Source organism: Loxodonta africana, chromosome X, assembly GCF_030014295.1.
Source record: "Loxodonta africana isolate mLoxAfr1 chromosome X, mLoxAfr1.hap2, whole genome shotgun sequence".
Classification (NCBI taxonomy): Eukaryota; Metazoa; Chordata; class Mammalia; order Proboscidea; family Elephantidae; genus Loxodonta; species Loxodonta africana.
Window position 1 is genome coordinate 72,768,408 of NC_087369.1, and position 17,700 is coordinate 72,786,107.

The 17,700-nt window shown below is 43.6% G+C and overlaps 2 protein-coding genes across 17 annotated transcripts in view; both read left to right on the forward strand.

Moving 5' to 3' along the window:
* The first annotated feature begins 860 nt into the window (after window positions 1–860).
* The window catches only part of ARHGEF9 (Cdc42 guanine nucleotide exchange factor 9), a 179,599-nt gene continuing 162,759 nt past the window's right edge, over window positions 861–17,700 (forward strand). For 5 of the 16 annotated variants that reach the window (XM_023551460.2, XM_064278379.1, XM_064278387.1 and 2 more), the window contains exon 1: window positions 5,695–6,034. Coding sequence is in view for 2 of the 16 variants with exons in the window: in XM_064278385.1 (XP_064134455.1) it covers window positions 1,710–1,718 (9 nt within the window). In the remaining 14 variants the exon portion in view is untranslated. Of the gene's footprint in view, window positions 1,082–1,596; window positions 1,719–5,693; window positions 6,035–17,700 lie in introns of those variants that run through there. The other 11 variants (XM_064278384.1, XM_064278380.1, XM_064278381.1 and 8 more) reach the window with 9 other exon arrangements.
* LOC135228921 (uncharacterized) lies at window positions 1,078–1,535 on the forward strand. Its single transcript, XM_064278397.1, has one exon. It carries the CDS (start codon window positions 1,344–1,346, stop codon window positions 1,521–1,523), a length of 180 nt encoding a protein of 59 aa, XP_064134467.1. The 5' UTR covers window positions 1,078–1,343; the 3' UTR covers window positions 1,524–1,535.

Genomic DNA, 17,700 nt, shown 5'->3' on the forward strand with positions numbered 1-17,700 from the left:
GCCAAAATGAATTGGGTTTTGAATAATTTGTAGTGTGTCTCTGAGGTACTGTCCACTGCACTGGCTTCTTGAATTTTTATGGATAATTGTGAGTTACCTAAGTCACCTTTGCTTCCTTCTTGGCTCAGACTCCAAACAAAGTGGCTGCTATGGCATGCTTCCTCCTCATCTTTCTACTTGTTGTTGGCTGCCCTCCAGTTGATTCCAATTCATGGGCACCCCATGTGTGCAGAGTTGAACTGCTCCATAGGGTTTTCAAGGTTATGACCTTGCAGAAGCCGGTCTCCAGGCCTGTCTTCACCGTGCCTCTAGGTGGGTTTGAACCTCCAGCCTTTCAGCTAATATTTGAGTGCTTAACCCTTTGGGCCACATTTTTCCATTCCTTCCCCCCCCATCTTTTCTCCTCCTTTTCCACTCCTCTCTTTTGTCATCTAATCATCAATTTTCTCTCCTTCCCATCCTTCTTTGTTTCTCTCTGGCCTCCACCTCTGCCCTTCCTCTCTCCCTATCACACCCTTCCCCCTCCATCCCTCTCTGTCTGCTCCCTCCTTCATACTCCTTTCTCTCCTAGGCTTCCTCTCTCTCTGTACATCCCCCTCAACCCACCCCCAACAAGATCTCCACCCCCCACGCGGAACTGGCAGCCTAGGCTCCCGCCAGCTGGAATGCATAGAGCCTTGCTCCAGGGGCCTTAGGCCTTCCCATTGGCTGCCCTGACTGGCACACCAGCTTTGGTCCCGCCCCTGGTGAGAGGACGCGCCGAAGCGTCACCTCTTATTGGCTAGAGGGCCTGTCAGTGGCTCGGCCTGCCGTTCACGCAGGCGCCCGCAGTCGCTCGGCGAATAAAACGACAGTCTGCGGACTGTGGGTGGGGGTAGAAAGAGAGAGGGCGAATCAGACATTGCTACAGCGAGCGGCTGGCAGCCGGCAGCCCAGCGAACTGAGCGAGCAAGCTAAGGAGCATAGGAGAGCGAGCAAACTAGAGGGAGTAGGGGAGACCGAGACTGACCGGTAGCCAGGCAGGCAGACGGACAAACACCGGGACAGACGGACTGAGCAGGCTCCGGAGAACCTCCCACAGGTTCCCTCCCGCCTTTCCCTTTGAAAACCAGGATTTTGGCTTTTCCGTGGCTCCCGAGAGAGAATGCTGGACTCTGCCGACTTCAGCGCAAGCTAAGATTTCTCAGTTAGGGAAGAAAGATCAGCCCAGTCCTGCCTGAGAGGGGGGGAAGCAAGCGCCCCTGCCCCCATTCCCCCTCCCCTCCCCCACCGTATTCGGGCGCCAAACCCAGCCCTTCCCTAATCACCCGACTTCCTCCTCTCCTTTCTAGCATGGTGGCTGTATGGACAGTCTGACAGAACAGAGACTGACATCTCCCAATCTGCCGGCCCCCCACCTGGAACACTACAGTGTTCTGCATTGCACCATGACCCTGGATGTGCAAACTGTAGTTGTTTTTGCCGTGATTGTAGTCCTCCTGCTTGTCAATGTCATACTCATGTTTTTCCTGGGAACCCGCTGAATGGAGTCCAGCCACCTGATCTGTTGCGAACTCTCGCTTTGATTTCATCCCAAGAACCACCCGGGGGGGGAGGGGGGGACTGAGAGACGACAGACAGAGACAGGGAAAGAGAGGGAGAGAGAGAGCAAGCTTTTTTACGCGGGGGGAAAACGTTATGAGCTTCAACATGGCCTCGCTGTGATATGTATGACGTTGGTATATTATCTCTCCCTAAATCTTTTGTCGTGTCTTCTCTTTTAAGTATGCCTGTGAATGTAGTTGGTGTATTAAAAAAAACCTGAGTGAAATTGTTGATAAAGAAATGCTTTCTACTTAAGTGTGTGTGTGTGTGTGTGCGTGTGCATTCTCCATCTATGTGACGTTCACCGAGCAAGCTCTGCGTCCTTAAAACAGTGGCTTTGCTGTTTGCGGTGTTTTGTCAGCTCATTTTCTTGGAAATTACCTTAAAGTCCATGAGAGAATTTTAGTTAAAATTTTTCTCTCGCTATCAGGAGTGCATTTGGGTTTGTTTTAGGGCAGAGGGATTTGTGGAAGAGCATGATGAATTTTTGGCTTTGCAGGAAGAACAGTCTTGCACTGGATGTTTAGAGGAAAAAATTCGATGCAAGAAATGGATTTAGGGAAACCTGTTCTTTTTTTAACGGGAGGGAAGAATTTGAGAAATGACATGGTGGGATGCATTGGAGCTGGCTGTTGGTAACTGTGTCTTTGGATCTCAATTTGCTGTCCAGGTTTTAGTTTCCTATTTGTACAGAAGCCACCTTGAAAATATTTCGTAAAGCATGAAGAGTCTATTTGGAATCCTGGAATGGAACATAAAAGTGTTCTCTGATCTTTATGAATTGGCCGGAGAGGATATTGACAGCTGTTTGGGCTCCCTTTTCCAAAGATTGTACTCCTGTTTTGAGTTTGGGGGTTTTCTTCGTGTGTATCTCTTCCAAAAGACAACATAAAGGCAGTTCTTTACTCACTTTGGGAATAATAGTATTTAAATATGGCTTTTTGGGGGTGATCTCATTTGTAATGATTTTCTTGAACTACATTTTAAATATAACATAGTGCTGATGAAAAAGTGGTGATGTTTTTGTTTGCTTGTGTGTTAACAGTAGAGGTCTCTCTAACTGAAATATTTCTAGAACAAACTGAAAGTATGTAATGTGCTAAGTGGGGAGTTTTGAGTACCCCCCCATAAAAATGTCTAGATGGAATCAGATAAGGACTCGGGAAAACATATGAGCTGGAAGCAACATTTCATTCCAATTTGAAATATTTTTGCTCCTCTGTGATAGTGGCGATAGTTGTTATTATTGCTAATGTTGTTATTTTGATATTTCTGTTTCTACTGAGAAAGCTCTTTGCACAGCCAGGAAAAAATTTGTCTCTGACGCCAGTGTGCATGATACTTTTATTTTTTCCCCTGCTGATGTAAGCAGGTCTTTCTCATTCCATTGCTTACCTGACTTGAAATAGTGCCATTTCTGGCTCATGTAGCAATGATTCGGGGTACACACACATCCACATATGTGTTCCCCCTACAGCCCCCTTGTGGGTGGCTGCTCATGTATGATATGCAGATCTCTTGGCATTGTGCTGTCAGGTTTCCTATGCCCTTGCTCAAGCTCGTTGGAAATTATTGTAAAGGGAGAGGGGCTGTGAAGGGATCTCTTGAAATTATCCTGGCCACAGGACCCAGAGAATGTTATTTAATGGCGTCAGACCAGGTTTTGAGCCTCAAAGTGCACTCTTGTTGACTAGGTGTGGGTGAGAAAGTGGTTTTTTTTTTTTTTTTTTATCTCTCTCCGGTTGGTACCATGAGGTAAGCATGATTGGGGAAATTTGCTGACAATGATTCTTATTAATCACTCATTGGTCCCTTTTGGAGGTCTCCTGGGTGGAACCAAGAACTAGCTTTTTTGCAGAGCAAATCTAATGATTTTTTTCCCCCTTACCTCCAGTGGTATTATCTAAAGTAAGCTTTTGTCTTGGCTGGACACTTTGTTTTGAGGCAGTGTTGGAGAGTGGGAAAAGGCTCTATGCTGGGCAGCTGCAGACCTGGGTTTTCTCTGTTCTGCAGCTATTTGACCTTGGATAATTTTTTTTGCTTTTTAGTGGGCTTGGGATTCCCTATAACATTGACATTTTGGGATGGTTGGATTAGGTGACCTCCAAAGTTCTTTCATTCTGTGATTTTAGGCACCCATAGTGAGTCGGAATCTACTCCATGGCCACAGGTTTGGGATTTTTTTTTTTGTATAGGTACTTGAAGTCAGAGGAGGATGAACCAGAAAGAGGAAGGAAAAAGTAAATGAAATGTTAATGAAGGGTAACAGAGGGAATAGCTGGAGAAACTAAATTTTACCTAAGGGACTTTTTGCTTTTTGTCTAGCTGTGTAAGAAAGAAACTGGGACTGCAACAATAGAATTTTTTCCCCCTAAGGGAAGATAGGGTCCCTAAGGCTAGTCTTTGACCCAGAGTCCTGGGTGGTGCAAACGGTTAATGCCCTTGGCTGCTAATTTTAAGGTTGGAGGTTCCAGTCTACCCAGAGGCACCTCAGAAGAAAGGCCTGGCGATCTACTTCTGGAAATATCAGCCATCGAAAGTCTTATGGAGCACAGTTCTACTCTAACACATATGAGGTCATCATGAGTTAGAAATGACTCAATGGCAACTGGTTAAATGTCACTAAATGCCACAGCCTTCCCTTTTGGGTGCCTAACAGACCCTTGGCAGAAAGCCTTTGGGTATGTGTATGTGTGGGGGTGTTTGACAGTATGTTTGTGGGTATGTGTACATGCCCTTCTGTGTGTGTTGAGGAGTACACACTCAGAACTTGGTTGGAGGGACTGGTGGTGATAGGAATGAGGAAAGGAAGCAGGGCATGCACTGAATCCCACGTTTCTGAAGGCTTACTAATGCCAGGGCCTGTAAGTATTTGATTGGTATTTTTAGGATCGATGGGAGCCTTGGTGGTGCAGTGGTTAAGAGCTTGGGTGCTAACCAAAAGGTCAGCAGTTTGAATACACCAGTTGCTTCTTGGAAACCCTATATGGGGCGGTTCTACTCTGTCCTATAGGGTCGCTATGAGTCAGAATCAACTCATGGCAATGGATTTGGTTTGATTTAGGAATGATGGAGGTCCCCGGGCCAGTCCTCCCCCCGTATCCTCTCAGGCTAGAGGGGTAGCTTGATTGAACCCTTCTATCAGTAATTTAGCTAGTAGAATGGGTTAGCACTTTTTAAATGCTTTTATCTCTAGGCAAATAATGGGAAGGAAGTTTCTAGCCAGATGGCAGGCCACCCTAGAGCAGCCACAGGGAGTAGAAAACAGAAAGTGGCAGTGTGACTTTTTACTTATGTGAATCCTAAAGGTTTGGCATTTCTCCTTCAGATGTGTAAGGGTATGTAAAACCAGAAAAGAGTAGGAGAAAATGAGAAAATGTGGCCTAGAAGAGTGGAACCCTCTGCATTTTGACTTGTGTTTTTTTTTCTTTCTCTCCTACCTCATATCTTTGTCTTCCTCCTTCTCACTTTTCTCTTTCCCCTGACACCCCACACTCCCACTTTAAGTGGGTGAGAAATAAGGAGAACAGGACTTTTCCTTTCTGATTTGTTCCAGCTTTTCCCAACAAAACCCCTCTTCCCCATCCTTTCTCTCTGGCTCCTTTGGGTAGAGATAAGCTTTTGCTACCAAGAGGGGTAAAATCCCAACTCAGGGATTTTGGGTCTCAGCTCCCCATCATGGAATTCAAGAAAATGCCCTCTGCTGGTATCCTAGCAACTCCTGCATCTCTCAGCTCTTGCTGAGCTCCAGAGCCCACCCTTTAAAGACCCAGGCACCAAGGCCTCTGGAGATGCTTTTGGGAATGGGACAAAGAAAGGACAAGTTCCCCATTGTTTGCTGATGATGAGAAAACATGTCCACAGCAGGCATAAACCAAAAAAACCAAACCTGTTGCCTTCGAGTTGATTCCAACTCATAGCGACCCTGGAGACTCCTTATTGTGGAAGGCTCGTAGGTTCCAATTCCTCTCCTGTCACTACACTCTCCATAAGATTGAGCCATCTAACCTCCCACCTTTAATGAAAGGAGATACACAGGCTCTGACATATTTTTTTCATCCTAACTTTCAGCTGTGGAGTGGGGCGGGGGGCGGGTAGGGGAAGGAAGGGGTAGTTAGGTGGGACCAAGCCAAGCAGCTGTTTTTCCTCTTGAGACCAGAGAGTTCAGCCTAGGTTCTTGGTTCCCCAGCTTCCATCTGCCAGAACCCGCATTATCTGTTTGTGCAAAAACCTGTTGTTACTGAGTCCATTCCGACTCAGTGTACCCCAATTTTTTTAATGGCTTGAGGAACCCTGCCTAGCCACAATATGGAGTTTGGGGATTTTTCTTTCTATGTCACTGATCTCTCAGTAGTTCCGACTGGAAGCTGAGCAAGTTGGGAAGACCAGTTTGATTGTGGAGCTGATAAGCAAGACTTGGGACCTGGCCCAGATTCTTTCACCTACTTGTGTGAGTAATTAAGCTGCTGGGGAAGCTGAGGGATCCCAACAAGCCTGTGGGTGAGGCGCTCTTCTGCCCTGCACTGAGACCTAGATTGAAAGTGCTTGGCTGTGACCAGAGGGTATACTCTGGCCTTCGCAGGGATGATGCAAAGCATGTCCTCCCCCTTGCTCTTTGCTGTCTCAGCCTCTGCTCTCTTGGCCTGTGCAGTGCTTGCTCTATGCAGGGATGTGATTGGAAATTGAGCCTTTCCTCCCAAAATAACTGTCTCCCCACGCGGCACTGAGCTGCAGTGCCTTTGCATCAAGAAGTGGGATGGAGGGGGGAAGTCTTCGACTCTCTTGCCCTTATTTGCAGCTCTTCAACTTGTTCTGGGCCAACTGGTTCTCTGGCTTTCCAGGTATCCTTAATTAAAGCTTACCTCTTCCACTATCTGCCCAGAGTGTCTCCTCCTGTCCTTGGGTGGGTTTAGCTCTCTAGAGTATTTAATTCATTGTGCTTTGCCCTGGCACTGAAGTACAAAGTGGAAAAACTAGAAGGGGAATAGCCTTTAGGGAAGAGAAGACTTAGGAAACAGCTGTAATGGCAATACTAATAATGTCTTATCAGTGCACAGGCCTATAGAGTTTACAGAGCAATTTCACATTCATTCTAGTTTGAGCATCACATCAGCCTCGTATTCCCATTTTTATAACCAAGGAGAGTAAAGGTCCCAGAGGTTGGTGGGCTAGGAGTGGGTCTGCCTTTCAAAACAGAGAGGTGAGAGAATCCGAGTTGATCATTCCCAGCTAGTGTGAAGCTGCATAGGGTCAGGTGGGGAAGGAAGTGTGTGTCACTCCTGAAATCATACTAGCATTCTCAGCCACTCACTTACATTTTTAGTGCTTTTTAATACCTTTCATTCGTGTAGCACTTTTGCACAGAATTATTATTGCATAAAATGCTGCCTTTTTGTATTGAATATGCATCAAATGGTTCCCTTTGTCTTATGAAAACTCACTGTTTGGGATCTGCAAGGAGCCAGTGTGAATTGGTGAAGCTTGAAATACAGAATGTTTTGAAGAAATTGCAGTTTTCGCTAATTGCCCTTCCTTTTGAAACTCTCTTATTTTTCTATATTTCATTAAAAATATGTTGTCCAGAACTGATCATGCTACTCTAGGTGCCACTTGACCAGGATCAAGTACAAAGGGACTTTGATCTGTGAAATGTGTAATAAGAAGCCTTTAACTTGTTCTCAGCCCTCGCTGAACATTCAGATCACTTGGGAAGTTTTTAAATATCCATGCCAGGTTCCCACTCAGAGATTCTGATTTAATTGTCTTGGGATAGGGCCCAAGCAGCTTTTATTTATTTATTCATTTAATTTAAAGCTCCCAGAGGTGATTCAAATGTAAGGGCCACTGCATTAGCCTTTTTTTTTAATAGTATTTTATTGTGTTTTCATTGAAAGTTTACACAGCAATTTAGGTTCCCATTCAACAATTTTTACACAAGTTGTTCAGGGACATTGGTTACATTCTTCACAATGTGTGAATATTCTCATTATTTCTGTTCTGGTTGCTCCATTTCCATTAATCTAGTTTTCCTGGCGCCTTAAATTCTCATCTTTGTTTTAAAGTAATTGTCGACCTTTTGGTCTCATATAGGTAATTTTTTGAAGGATCACAGTAGTTACGGGTGATATTTTGTGAGCCAATCTGTTATTTAACCCCAGGGGTTAGTTTTGCTTCAAGGTATGAAGAGTACTTCAGGGCAATAGTCTGGGAGAGTCCTCCAGTCTTAATCAGTCCAGTAGGTCTGTTTTGTTTTGTTTTTCAAGAATTTGAGGTTCTGTTCCACATTTTTCTCCCATTCTTTCAGGGTTCATCTATTGTGGCCCTGATGAGAATGGTTGGTAGTGGTAGCTGGGCACCATCTAGTTCTTCTGGTCTCAGGGTAGATGAGGTCATGGTTCATGTATACTCTTTGTCCTGTAGATTATTTTCTTCTTTGAGGCTTTGGTTTTCTTCTTTCTCTTTTGCTCCGGACAAGTAGAGACTGATAGTTGTATCTTAGATGGCTGCTCACAAGCTTTTAAGACCCCAGACACTACCATATTAGTCTTTTTAGCTTGTAAGCTACTATACTCTTTGCTGTATAGTCAAGTACTTTGTTCTCTTGTGCAATTTTGGCCTTTTGAACCAAACTTGAGGCCTTTTGAACCAAACTTGTTAAATTTTATTTTGTTGTGTTGGTTCATTGTTCTAGCCTTTTATTAGTTTTTAAAATTTTTCTTCATGCCATGCAACAGATTGACAGTCCCTTCTAGCATCAAATCATTTGAAAACTGAATAAGTATCATTGAAGTTGTTGATTTTAAAAATGTTAAATATGATGAGGTTAATGATAACTCCCCTGGTCCCTCATGAGTGCTGTCTTGGAGTTGGGGCCTGTTAATCTTTGTATATATCTGCTCAACCAGTGCAAAATCCACTAGGCTGTACCATCATCTATCCTACTGGCATGTTAATGAGAATAATGTAACATGGTAGATTTATTGCATTTTTTGTGGACATTAAGATATGTTAATAGCAATCATCTACGAAATCAATGACCCCATCAGAAAAAGGAGTGTGAGTAACTTGGCATCTCGCTGCTGGTAAATTGGGCTGTAGGCTCCAGGGCACCCTGTGTTAATTTCAGTGTCACAAAACGATATGTTTCTTAATTGGGTCCAGAATTTGACTGGGATTTCTTGGTACCACTTTCCTGTTCCCTCTTTGGGAAATCTTCACATCATGGATATAGCTTTGAAAATGAATATATTTGGTTCTTAAAGGGTTCAGGAAACTGTGCATGTTTACTTTGTTGGTTTGCAGAACAGTTTCCATTAACCCAGTGGCTCTCAGCCCTGGCTGCACATTGGAATCATCTGGGGAGTTAACAACAAGAACAACAATTTCTAGAATCTCTAGGGGAGACCTGATTGAGTTGGTCATCAGGGGGCCCTGGCATCAATATATTTTTAAAAGCTATCCGAGGTGAATGGAAGGTTCAGTCAGGGGTGAGAATCACTGCCATGAAATGGCGCAAATGAAATGTTTGCTTAGCCTGAGTCTGGCTTATCACACACAGGAATAGGCAGGCTTTGCAGATGATGAGATTTTATTCTAGGATTGTGGGGGCTTTGACAAGTTCTAGGGGCTTATGCCCAAGCAAAAAAGAAGGTTTCAACCCAGGAGAGTGGGTACGCAGGGGACCTATACGGATTAAAAACAATCAGCTGTAAGATGGCTTGAACCCTTCAGGAAAAAGGTCATTTCTTGCTCCTTTGCTATTTTGTTCATTCGCTAGGTGGCCTTGGGTAAATTACTTCTCCCCTTTGAAACTTGATTTTCTCATCTGCAATATGAGGATAGCTGGATTAGATGGCCTTAAAGCTTTCTTCTGGCTCTCACAATCTATGTTTACTCTGTTATTAATAATGATCAGAATGATTAGAGAATATTATTACTCAAAACCAGCAGGTAATCCAAAGATCCTTATTAGCAGGTTTAGAATGCACAGGGTGATTTGGGGGTAATAGATTTGCTTTCCTAATTCTGTTTGGCTTAGGTTTGTGTTAGAAGAACTGAAGCATAGGTTGTGTTCCTTGAGCACACACTGTCTGCCAGGAGGGAAGAGAACCCTACAGTGAGCTGAGTGGCAGAGGGATGCCAGTTTTGGATTCAGCATTTTTTTAAAGAGACATATCATATGGATAATTGAGAAATTGCCTCTTACAGATATGGGACCAGCCTCAGAGGTCTGGAAAAGCCTACGTGGCAAGGGGCCGGCTGCTCTGGCAGCCCAGAGCCCCTCCCAGTAGTATTTTAAACAATTCCCTTAGTTAATGATAATGCTACTATTAATAAGAATTTCAACAAATAAAGTTCCCTAGTTATTTCGGTAGATTCTCCCCCAAACCTGGAAGTAATTGAGGAAACCACGTGGCCAGGAAGTGGCAGTGCCTGGCCTACAACCCAGGCCTCTTGATGCCACATCTTGTGGTGCTTCCAGTGCAGTCTGCATAGTTGGAGTCTGTTGGCAGGATTTAGTCATGGGCCTTTGAGAATTGAAGGAGTTCTACTGATATAGAGCAGAACTCAGGAGGAATCTTTGAAGAAAGGAACAAAGGGGGCAACCTGGAAGAAGAGGGAAAGTTAAGGGAGGGAAGCTTCTAATGCCCTTACCACTTTTCTGTGCTAGTTGCAGGCCCCTGACAGGAATTGGGTATCTGTCCTTTGAGCATTGAGGTCAAGAGTTAGGGAGACCTGCATTAGTAGAAAAAACTGGAAAAGGCCCTTGGATCAAGCCCTGGTTCTGTACCTATCTTGCTGCCAGATCTTGATCAAGGCTTTTACCCACTAGGCCTCAGTTTTTGTGTCACTAAAATGAGGAGTGGTTTCAGTAGAAGAATCAAGGTCTCAAATGAAATTTTAGCCAGATGCTGCTATATAAAATAGGAAAAAGCAGAGCTGGTTTGGTTGAAATGGGCCTGGGGTGAATGTGGAGGACAGTCTATAAGTTCCAGTTAACCATCTTACCAATGCAGATCTTGGTCACTAGGGGAATTAGAGTTAGGAGAGTGGAGATGGCTCTGCCCAGCCCAGTCAAAATGCTGGGAAGATGATCCACACAGATACTCTTGGATGGGGTTGCATGGTGGGTGTGGGTCTTTCATTTAAGTGGCCAGGATTCACAGAGAATCACATAGGGACAAAGATTAAAGTACTCTGGAGGTCCGCAGGACTCCCCTACCCCCATATTTTACAGATGAGAAAACCAAGGCACAGAAGGGGAAAGGGACTGGTCTATAGGTTGCAGTGATGAGCCTGGGATCCTGATTCCTCAAATCAGTCCCTTGCTTCCTGTAACCTCTTACCTGCTCTGTGGGGCACTGACTCTATGCTCCCTTGGCCAGGCCAAAGATCTGGATGCTGTCTTAGGTTTGGTTGGAGAAAGCAAGTTTACAGAGAGACAGAGAATGAGAGCATTATGTAAGCTCCTGGAGGGGAGCAGGCCTGCCAGCAGCCCTTGGAATGCCAGGCAGTAGAATAAGAAGCACAGAGTTTCTTTAGGCCTTGTCAGCTCTCCTGAGGCAGGGAGCCATGCATGGATGCAGCCCTGCCCATCCACCCTTGGGGCCTAGAGGAGGCTGGCACTGTGTATCCACATTTGAGCTCTGGGAATGGCCCTGGCAGCTCTGATCTCTCCGCCTGCCTGCCTTGATTAAGGAGGGGAAACCATGCACCTTCTTGCCCAGCTGGCTGTAGGAAGGATATGCTAAGAGCCCACCTCCCACCCCCTCAGAGTGTGGTGCCTAAAGGCAGCAGCTACTTTTAGCTGATTGTCTGTACCTCCTACAGCCTCTTTTTCCACCCACTTTCTTCCTTCCTTCTCCCTCTGTGAATCCTGCTGGTTGGCAGGAGGGCTGGGCAGTAGGTGCCTTGGCTTTTGGGGAGAGGCATAGGGAATGACAGGAGCCTGCAGGAGGGGCTCTGATTAGGCCTGGCATGGTGGGAGGACTCAGAACAAAGGCAAAATGAAGAGACTGCTTTGTGCTTGGGGCCCATAGGGAGTGAAGGGGTTTCTTAATATTCTTTGGACCTTGCAATCATCTGGGATGCTTGTCTTGTGAGTCCAGAATGAACTACACAGGAAGCCTTGGGAAGATTTATTGGACAGGAAGTACATAGATTATACTTGGATTTTGAGGAAAGCAACTGGAGCTAGTGGATACTCAATTCTTGACTCTTTAACATTGTCTTACACCTTTTGGTAGGTTTTGCACATTGTTTTACTTGATCTTTTCTGTGGCTCTGTGAAGTGGGATTATCTCCATTTCACAGATGAGAAAAATAAGGCTCAAAGACCTATCATACAGCTGATTCCCAGCCTCATTTTCTGGGCTCAAGCTCTATAAGTTACAGTGCCATTTAAAGTCATTCTAGACAGCTGTATCTTCTAGAAAAGGGGTGCTTACAGATGTTCTGAGTCTAACCCCCTCATTGTGGAAGCTGGGCAACTAGGCCCAGGGAGGGTAAGGACTTGCCCAAGGAAACACAGTATGTTTGTAGTAGTGCTGGAGCTAGTACGTTGCCTTGCAAGTATGTGAGTTCCTGGCCCTGTGAGATGTGCAAGCCACTCTTTTCTTTCAGGAGAGATACCCATATGGTGTACTGGAAAGAAAAGGGTCACTGAACCAAGAGTTTATGCCATTTTTTTAGCTCTGTGACCTCAGGCAAGTCTCTAAGTTGGTTTTTCTTTTCTGTAAATTGGAGCAGATAATCCCTGAGAACTCTTTGAGGCAGAAATCTTCTGTGGGTGGCTGACATAGTGGTGGAGCCCATAAAGATTTTGTTGAATGAAGGGCATACACATGAATAAAGAGGAGTTGCAAATAAATAAATAGAGTTGCTGGATGACCTTGAGCAAATTCCAGTGTCTCTGTGCTTCACTTCTCTCCCTCACAGCATGGAGGACTCTTTTACTTCCACCCCTCTGAAGCAGAGTGGCTTCATGACCTTGCCCTTGGCTTGGGCCTTTGGTGGAAAGCTGGGATTTTTTAAATAAGAATCTTTCTTTTTTTCACCCCAAGCTCCACCCCCCGCCTAGTCACACACATGTTGCTGTGAATAGCAGATTAGCTTTCTCTCTCCCTATCTCCTGCAAAGCTTAAAGAAGAGCTTGGAAAAAAAGCCAAAGCTAATTATATTTTTATTTAGCACCTTGTCAAGTCCATCAAGCCAGAACCACCTAGGCACTTGGCAATTAAAAACCAATTCTTGGCCTCCAGGTCCTTGGCTAGGATTTGCGAAGAGCATTACTGGATTTTCATGGTATGTTTAAGAGTCGTGTTAGAAACCTCAGGCTCTTGAGACCAATGACCTATTTAGAACAAATAGACATTCTTCACCTTTACTGGAATCATTTTGTTTGAAAACTCTTCATTGATCTGGGGGCAGGGCAACAAAACAAGGACTATTGTATTGTCTTTTGTCCCTGCCAAGTTGGACTTTTCCCCACAATGCTATGAGGTGGGCAAGGTCAATATTAATTCTCCCCATTTAATGGCTAAGGAAACTGAAGCTCAGAGAATTGGTTTGATTGACCCAGATCAGTGCTGTTTCCAAGTTACCTCTTTTTTTTTTTTTAATAGTTTTTATTGTGCTTTAAGTGAAAGTTTACAAATCAAGTCAGTCTCTCACACAAAAACCCATATACACCTTGCTACACACTCCCAATTACTCTCCCCCTAATGGACAGCCTGCTGCCTCCCTCCACTCTCTCTTTTCGTGTCCTTTCCGCCAGCTTCTAACCCCCTCTACCCTCTCATCTCCCCTCCAGGCAGGAGATGCCAACATAGTCTCAAGTGTCCACCTGATCCAAGCAGCTCACTCCTCACCAGCATCCCTCTTCAACCCATTGTCGAGTCCAATCCATGTCTGAAGAGTTGGCTTTGGAAATGGTTCCTGTCCTGGGGCAACAGAAGGTCTGGGGGCCATGATCACCAGGGTCCTTCCAGTCTCAGTCAGACCATTAAGTCTGCTCTTATGAGAATTTGGGGTCTGCATCCCACTGCTCTCCTGCTCCCTCAGCGGTTCTCTGCTTTCCCTGTCAGGGCAGTCATTGGTTGTAGCCAGGCACCATCTAGTTCTTCTGGTCTCACGATGATGTAGTCTCTGGTTCATGTGGCCATTTCCATCTCTTGGGTTCGTAATCACCTTGTGTCCTTGGTGTTCTTCCTTCTGCTTTGATCCAGGTGGGTGAGACCAATTGATGCATCTTAGATGGCTGCTTGCTAGCGTTTAAGACCCCAGATGCCACTCTTCAAAGTGGGATGCAGAATGTTTTTTAATAGATTTTATTATGCCAGTTGAGTGAGATGTCCCCTGAAACCATGGTCCCCAGACCCCTGCCCCTGCTACACTGGCGTTTGAAGCATTCAGTTTATTCAGGAAACTTCTTTGCTTTTGGTTTAGTCCAATTGTGCTGACCTCCCCTGTATTGTGTGCTGTCTTTCCCTTCACCTAAAGTAGTTCTTATCTACTATCTAATTAATGAATACCGCCTCCCACCCTCCCTCCCTCCCCCCTCTCATAACCACAAAAGAATGTTTTCTTCTCAGTTTAAACTATATCTCAAGTTCTTATAATACTGGTCTTATACAATCTTTGTCCTTTTGCAACTGACTAATTTCACTCAGCATAATGCCTTCCAGGTTCCTCCATGTATTGAAATGTTTCACAGATTCCTCACTGTTCTTTATCGATGCGTAGTATTCCATTGTGTGAATATACCATAATTTATTTATCCATTCTCTAATTTTTATTATTTGTTTTCTTCTGGTGCCTGTGGGTTTCTTTTGTTGTTCTCTTTCTATTCAAGTTGTAGGGATAGTTCTTTGATTTTGGCTCTTCTTTTTGGATGTGTGCATTTATTGATATAAATTGGCCTCTGAGCACTGCTTTTGCTGTGTCCCAAAGGTTCTGATAGGAAGTGTTTTCATTCTCATTGGATTGTATGAATTTTTTTATTCCATCCTTAATGTCTTCCATAATCCAATCTTTTTTGAGCAGGATATTGTTCAGTTTCCCAGTGTTTGATTTCTTTTCCCTGCTTTTCCTGTTATTGATTTCCACTTTTATGGCCTTATGGTCAGAGAAGATGCTTTGTAATATTTTAGTGTTTTGGATTCTGCTAAGGCTTGCTTTATGACCGAATATGTGGTCTATTCTAGAGAATGTTCCATGTGCACTAGAAAAGAAAGTGTAGTTGGTTCCTGTTGGGTGGAGTGTTCTGTATATGTCTACGAGGTCAAGTTGGTTGATTGTGGCATTTCGATCTTCCGTGTCTTTATTGAGCTTCTTCCTGGATATCCTGTCCTTCACCGAAAGTTGTGTGTTGAAGTCTCCTACTATTATTGTGGAGCTGTCTATCTCACTTTTCAATGCTGATAGAGTTTGTTTTATGTATCTTGCAGCCCTGTCATTGGGTGCATAAATATTTAATATGGTTATATCTTCTTGGTGTATTGTTCCTGTAATCATTATGTAGTGTCCTTCCTCATCGTTTCTGATGGATTTAACTTTAAAGTCTATTTTGTCAGAAATTAATATTAACACTCCTGCTCCTTCTTGATTGTTGTTTCCTTGATATATTTTTTCCATCCTTTGAGTTTTAGTTTGTTTATGTCTCTAAGTCTAAGGTGTGTCTCTTGTAGGCAGCATGTAGATGGATCTTGTTTTTTAATCCATTCTGCCACTGTCTGTCTCTTTATTGGTGCATTTAGGCCATGTACATTCAGTGTAATTATGGATAGGTATGAATTTAGTGCAATCCTTTTGTTGTCTTTTTAGTGTGTTGTTGACAGTTTCTTTTTCCCATTTGATTTTATGTGCTGATTAGATTTTCTTTGTATATTGTCCTTTCCCCATATTTGTTGTTGTTGATTTTGTTTCTGCTGAGTCTGTATTTTTCCCTTGTATTTTATTTTGATGAGTAGGATAGTTTGTCTCCTTTGTGGTTACCTTATTATTTACCCCTATTTTTCTAAATTTATAACTAACTTTTATTTCTTTGTATCGCCATATCTTCCTCTCCATATGGAAGGTGTATGATTACATTTCTTAGTCCCTCTTTATTATTTTAATGTTGTCTTCTTTTATATAATAACATCACCGTTACCCTGTGTTGGGCTTTTTTTTTTTTTTTTTCAAATCTTGCTTTTTTTGTTGTTTTTTTTGATTTCCCTGTCTGGGTTGACTTCTGGTTGCTCTGCCCAGTGTTCTAGTCTTGGGTTGATACCTGATATTATTGATTTTCTAACCAAAGAACTCCCTTTAGTATTTCTTGTAGTTTTGGTTTGGTTTTTATGAATTCCCTCAACTTGTGTTTATCTGGAAGTGTCTTAATTTCACCTTCATATTTAAGAGACAGTTTTGAGGGACACATTATTCTTGGCAGGCATTTTTTTTTCCTTCAATTTTTTAAATATGTCATCCCATTGCCTTCTTGCCTGTGTGGTTTCTGCAGAGTATTCCAAAATTATTCTTATTGGCTCTCCTTTGCAGGTGACTTTTCCTTTATCCCTCGCTGCTCTTATAATTGTCTCTTTATCTTTGGTTTTGGCAAGCTTGATTATAATATGTCTTGGTGACTTTCTTTTAAGATCTACCTTATGTGGAGTTCGATGAGCATCTTGGATAGATATCTTCTCATCTTTCACAGTATCAGGGATGTTTTCTGCCAACAAATCCTCAACAATTTCCTCTGTATTTTCTGTTATCCCTCCCTTTTCTGGTACTCCAGGCACTCGTAGGTTATTTCTCTTGATAGAGTCCCACATGATTCTTGTCCAAGTTACCTCTTAAAAGCAGTAGTGTGCCAGGAAAAGCATAGCTTATGGGTTAGATGTTATCAACCCACTGATATCAAGTGGCCTTGGGCAAGGGGTTTATTCTAAAGATCCCTTTTGCATGTTGCTTCTATCTGGATCTTCTTAACAAAAGTTAGTCAAGATAGCAGAGAGAACCAGGTAGATGCCACCAGATATCTCTGGCCAGGTTAGCATTGAACCATAAATTGCCACTTCATATACATCTGTTTAGTCTGTCTAGATGTCATATCATCCAGGAATGCACGAGAGACCTTACCAGATGCAGAAAAGTGGCTATAGATTTTGGGGCCCTTTATGCCCTGTTTAGTTTGGAGGTTTTCTCTTTGTGTATTTATCTGGTCTTGTTCTTAAAGACTAGGCCTTTAACCTAAGAGTTGGCTGATTAATATCTGCAGTTCCCAAAGAATGGGGGAAAATGATTTGGATAAATCCAGTCTCATTTTCCCAGGGCATTGGTGGAGGATGTATATTTTTTGGGCTACATATTTATTCTTTTTACAGCAAGTAGCTGAGGTCATTGAGAAAATGAGTGTGAAATGGCTGACAGGTGTACAGAGGTAACCAGTAGCTTGCTGAGGGCTTGAGGGGGCCTAGCTGGGATGAGACATCTACACATGCTAATTCACATGCACATATCTGCACACAAACTTTGTGGTGAGAGGGAACAAGTTAGTCCATGGTGCTTAAACTGGAAAGTCACTGGATAAGAGAAAGAACCCATAAGATCATTGAATTCAACTTCATTACAGTACTTTTGGGGAAATGGAAGCCTAGGGAGAGGCAGGGACCTGCCCAAAGTCTCTGAGTTGGTCTTTGACCCTTGTCCTGTCTCTCTGTTCAACTCTTGGCTGCCAGACCTCACATTTGTGAAATTCTTTGAATGAATGGCATGTTGGCTAAGCCTCTTGGGAAAATTACCTATGACCACCACATTCAGAAAGTGTCAGTGATGAAATTTGAACTCAGGTCCTTTGTCCTGATTAAGAAAAGATTGACCCATATTTCCAGGAGAAAAACTATTAGAAAGAAATTGTGGGTAGAGAAGAATTGGTTCAGACTTGCTGTCTATATCCTCTGCCCATACCCTCAGGTACCCACTAGGTCATGTGTGGGACACACTTATACTCAGACACATGTGGAATATATTTGTGGCATATACACGGGACACACGTGTAGGGCATGCTTTCATGTTGACACAGAGCACACTTATTTAGTTAGCCATGGGACATACGCATGTGCACATACTTGGCAC

Bases quoted from the DNA above. Each gene is read 5' to 3' on its own strand.
- LOC135228921 (XM_064278397.1), top strand. From the start codon at position 1,344: ATGGACAGTCTGACAGAACAGAGACTGACATCTCCCAATCTGCCGGCC.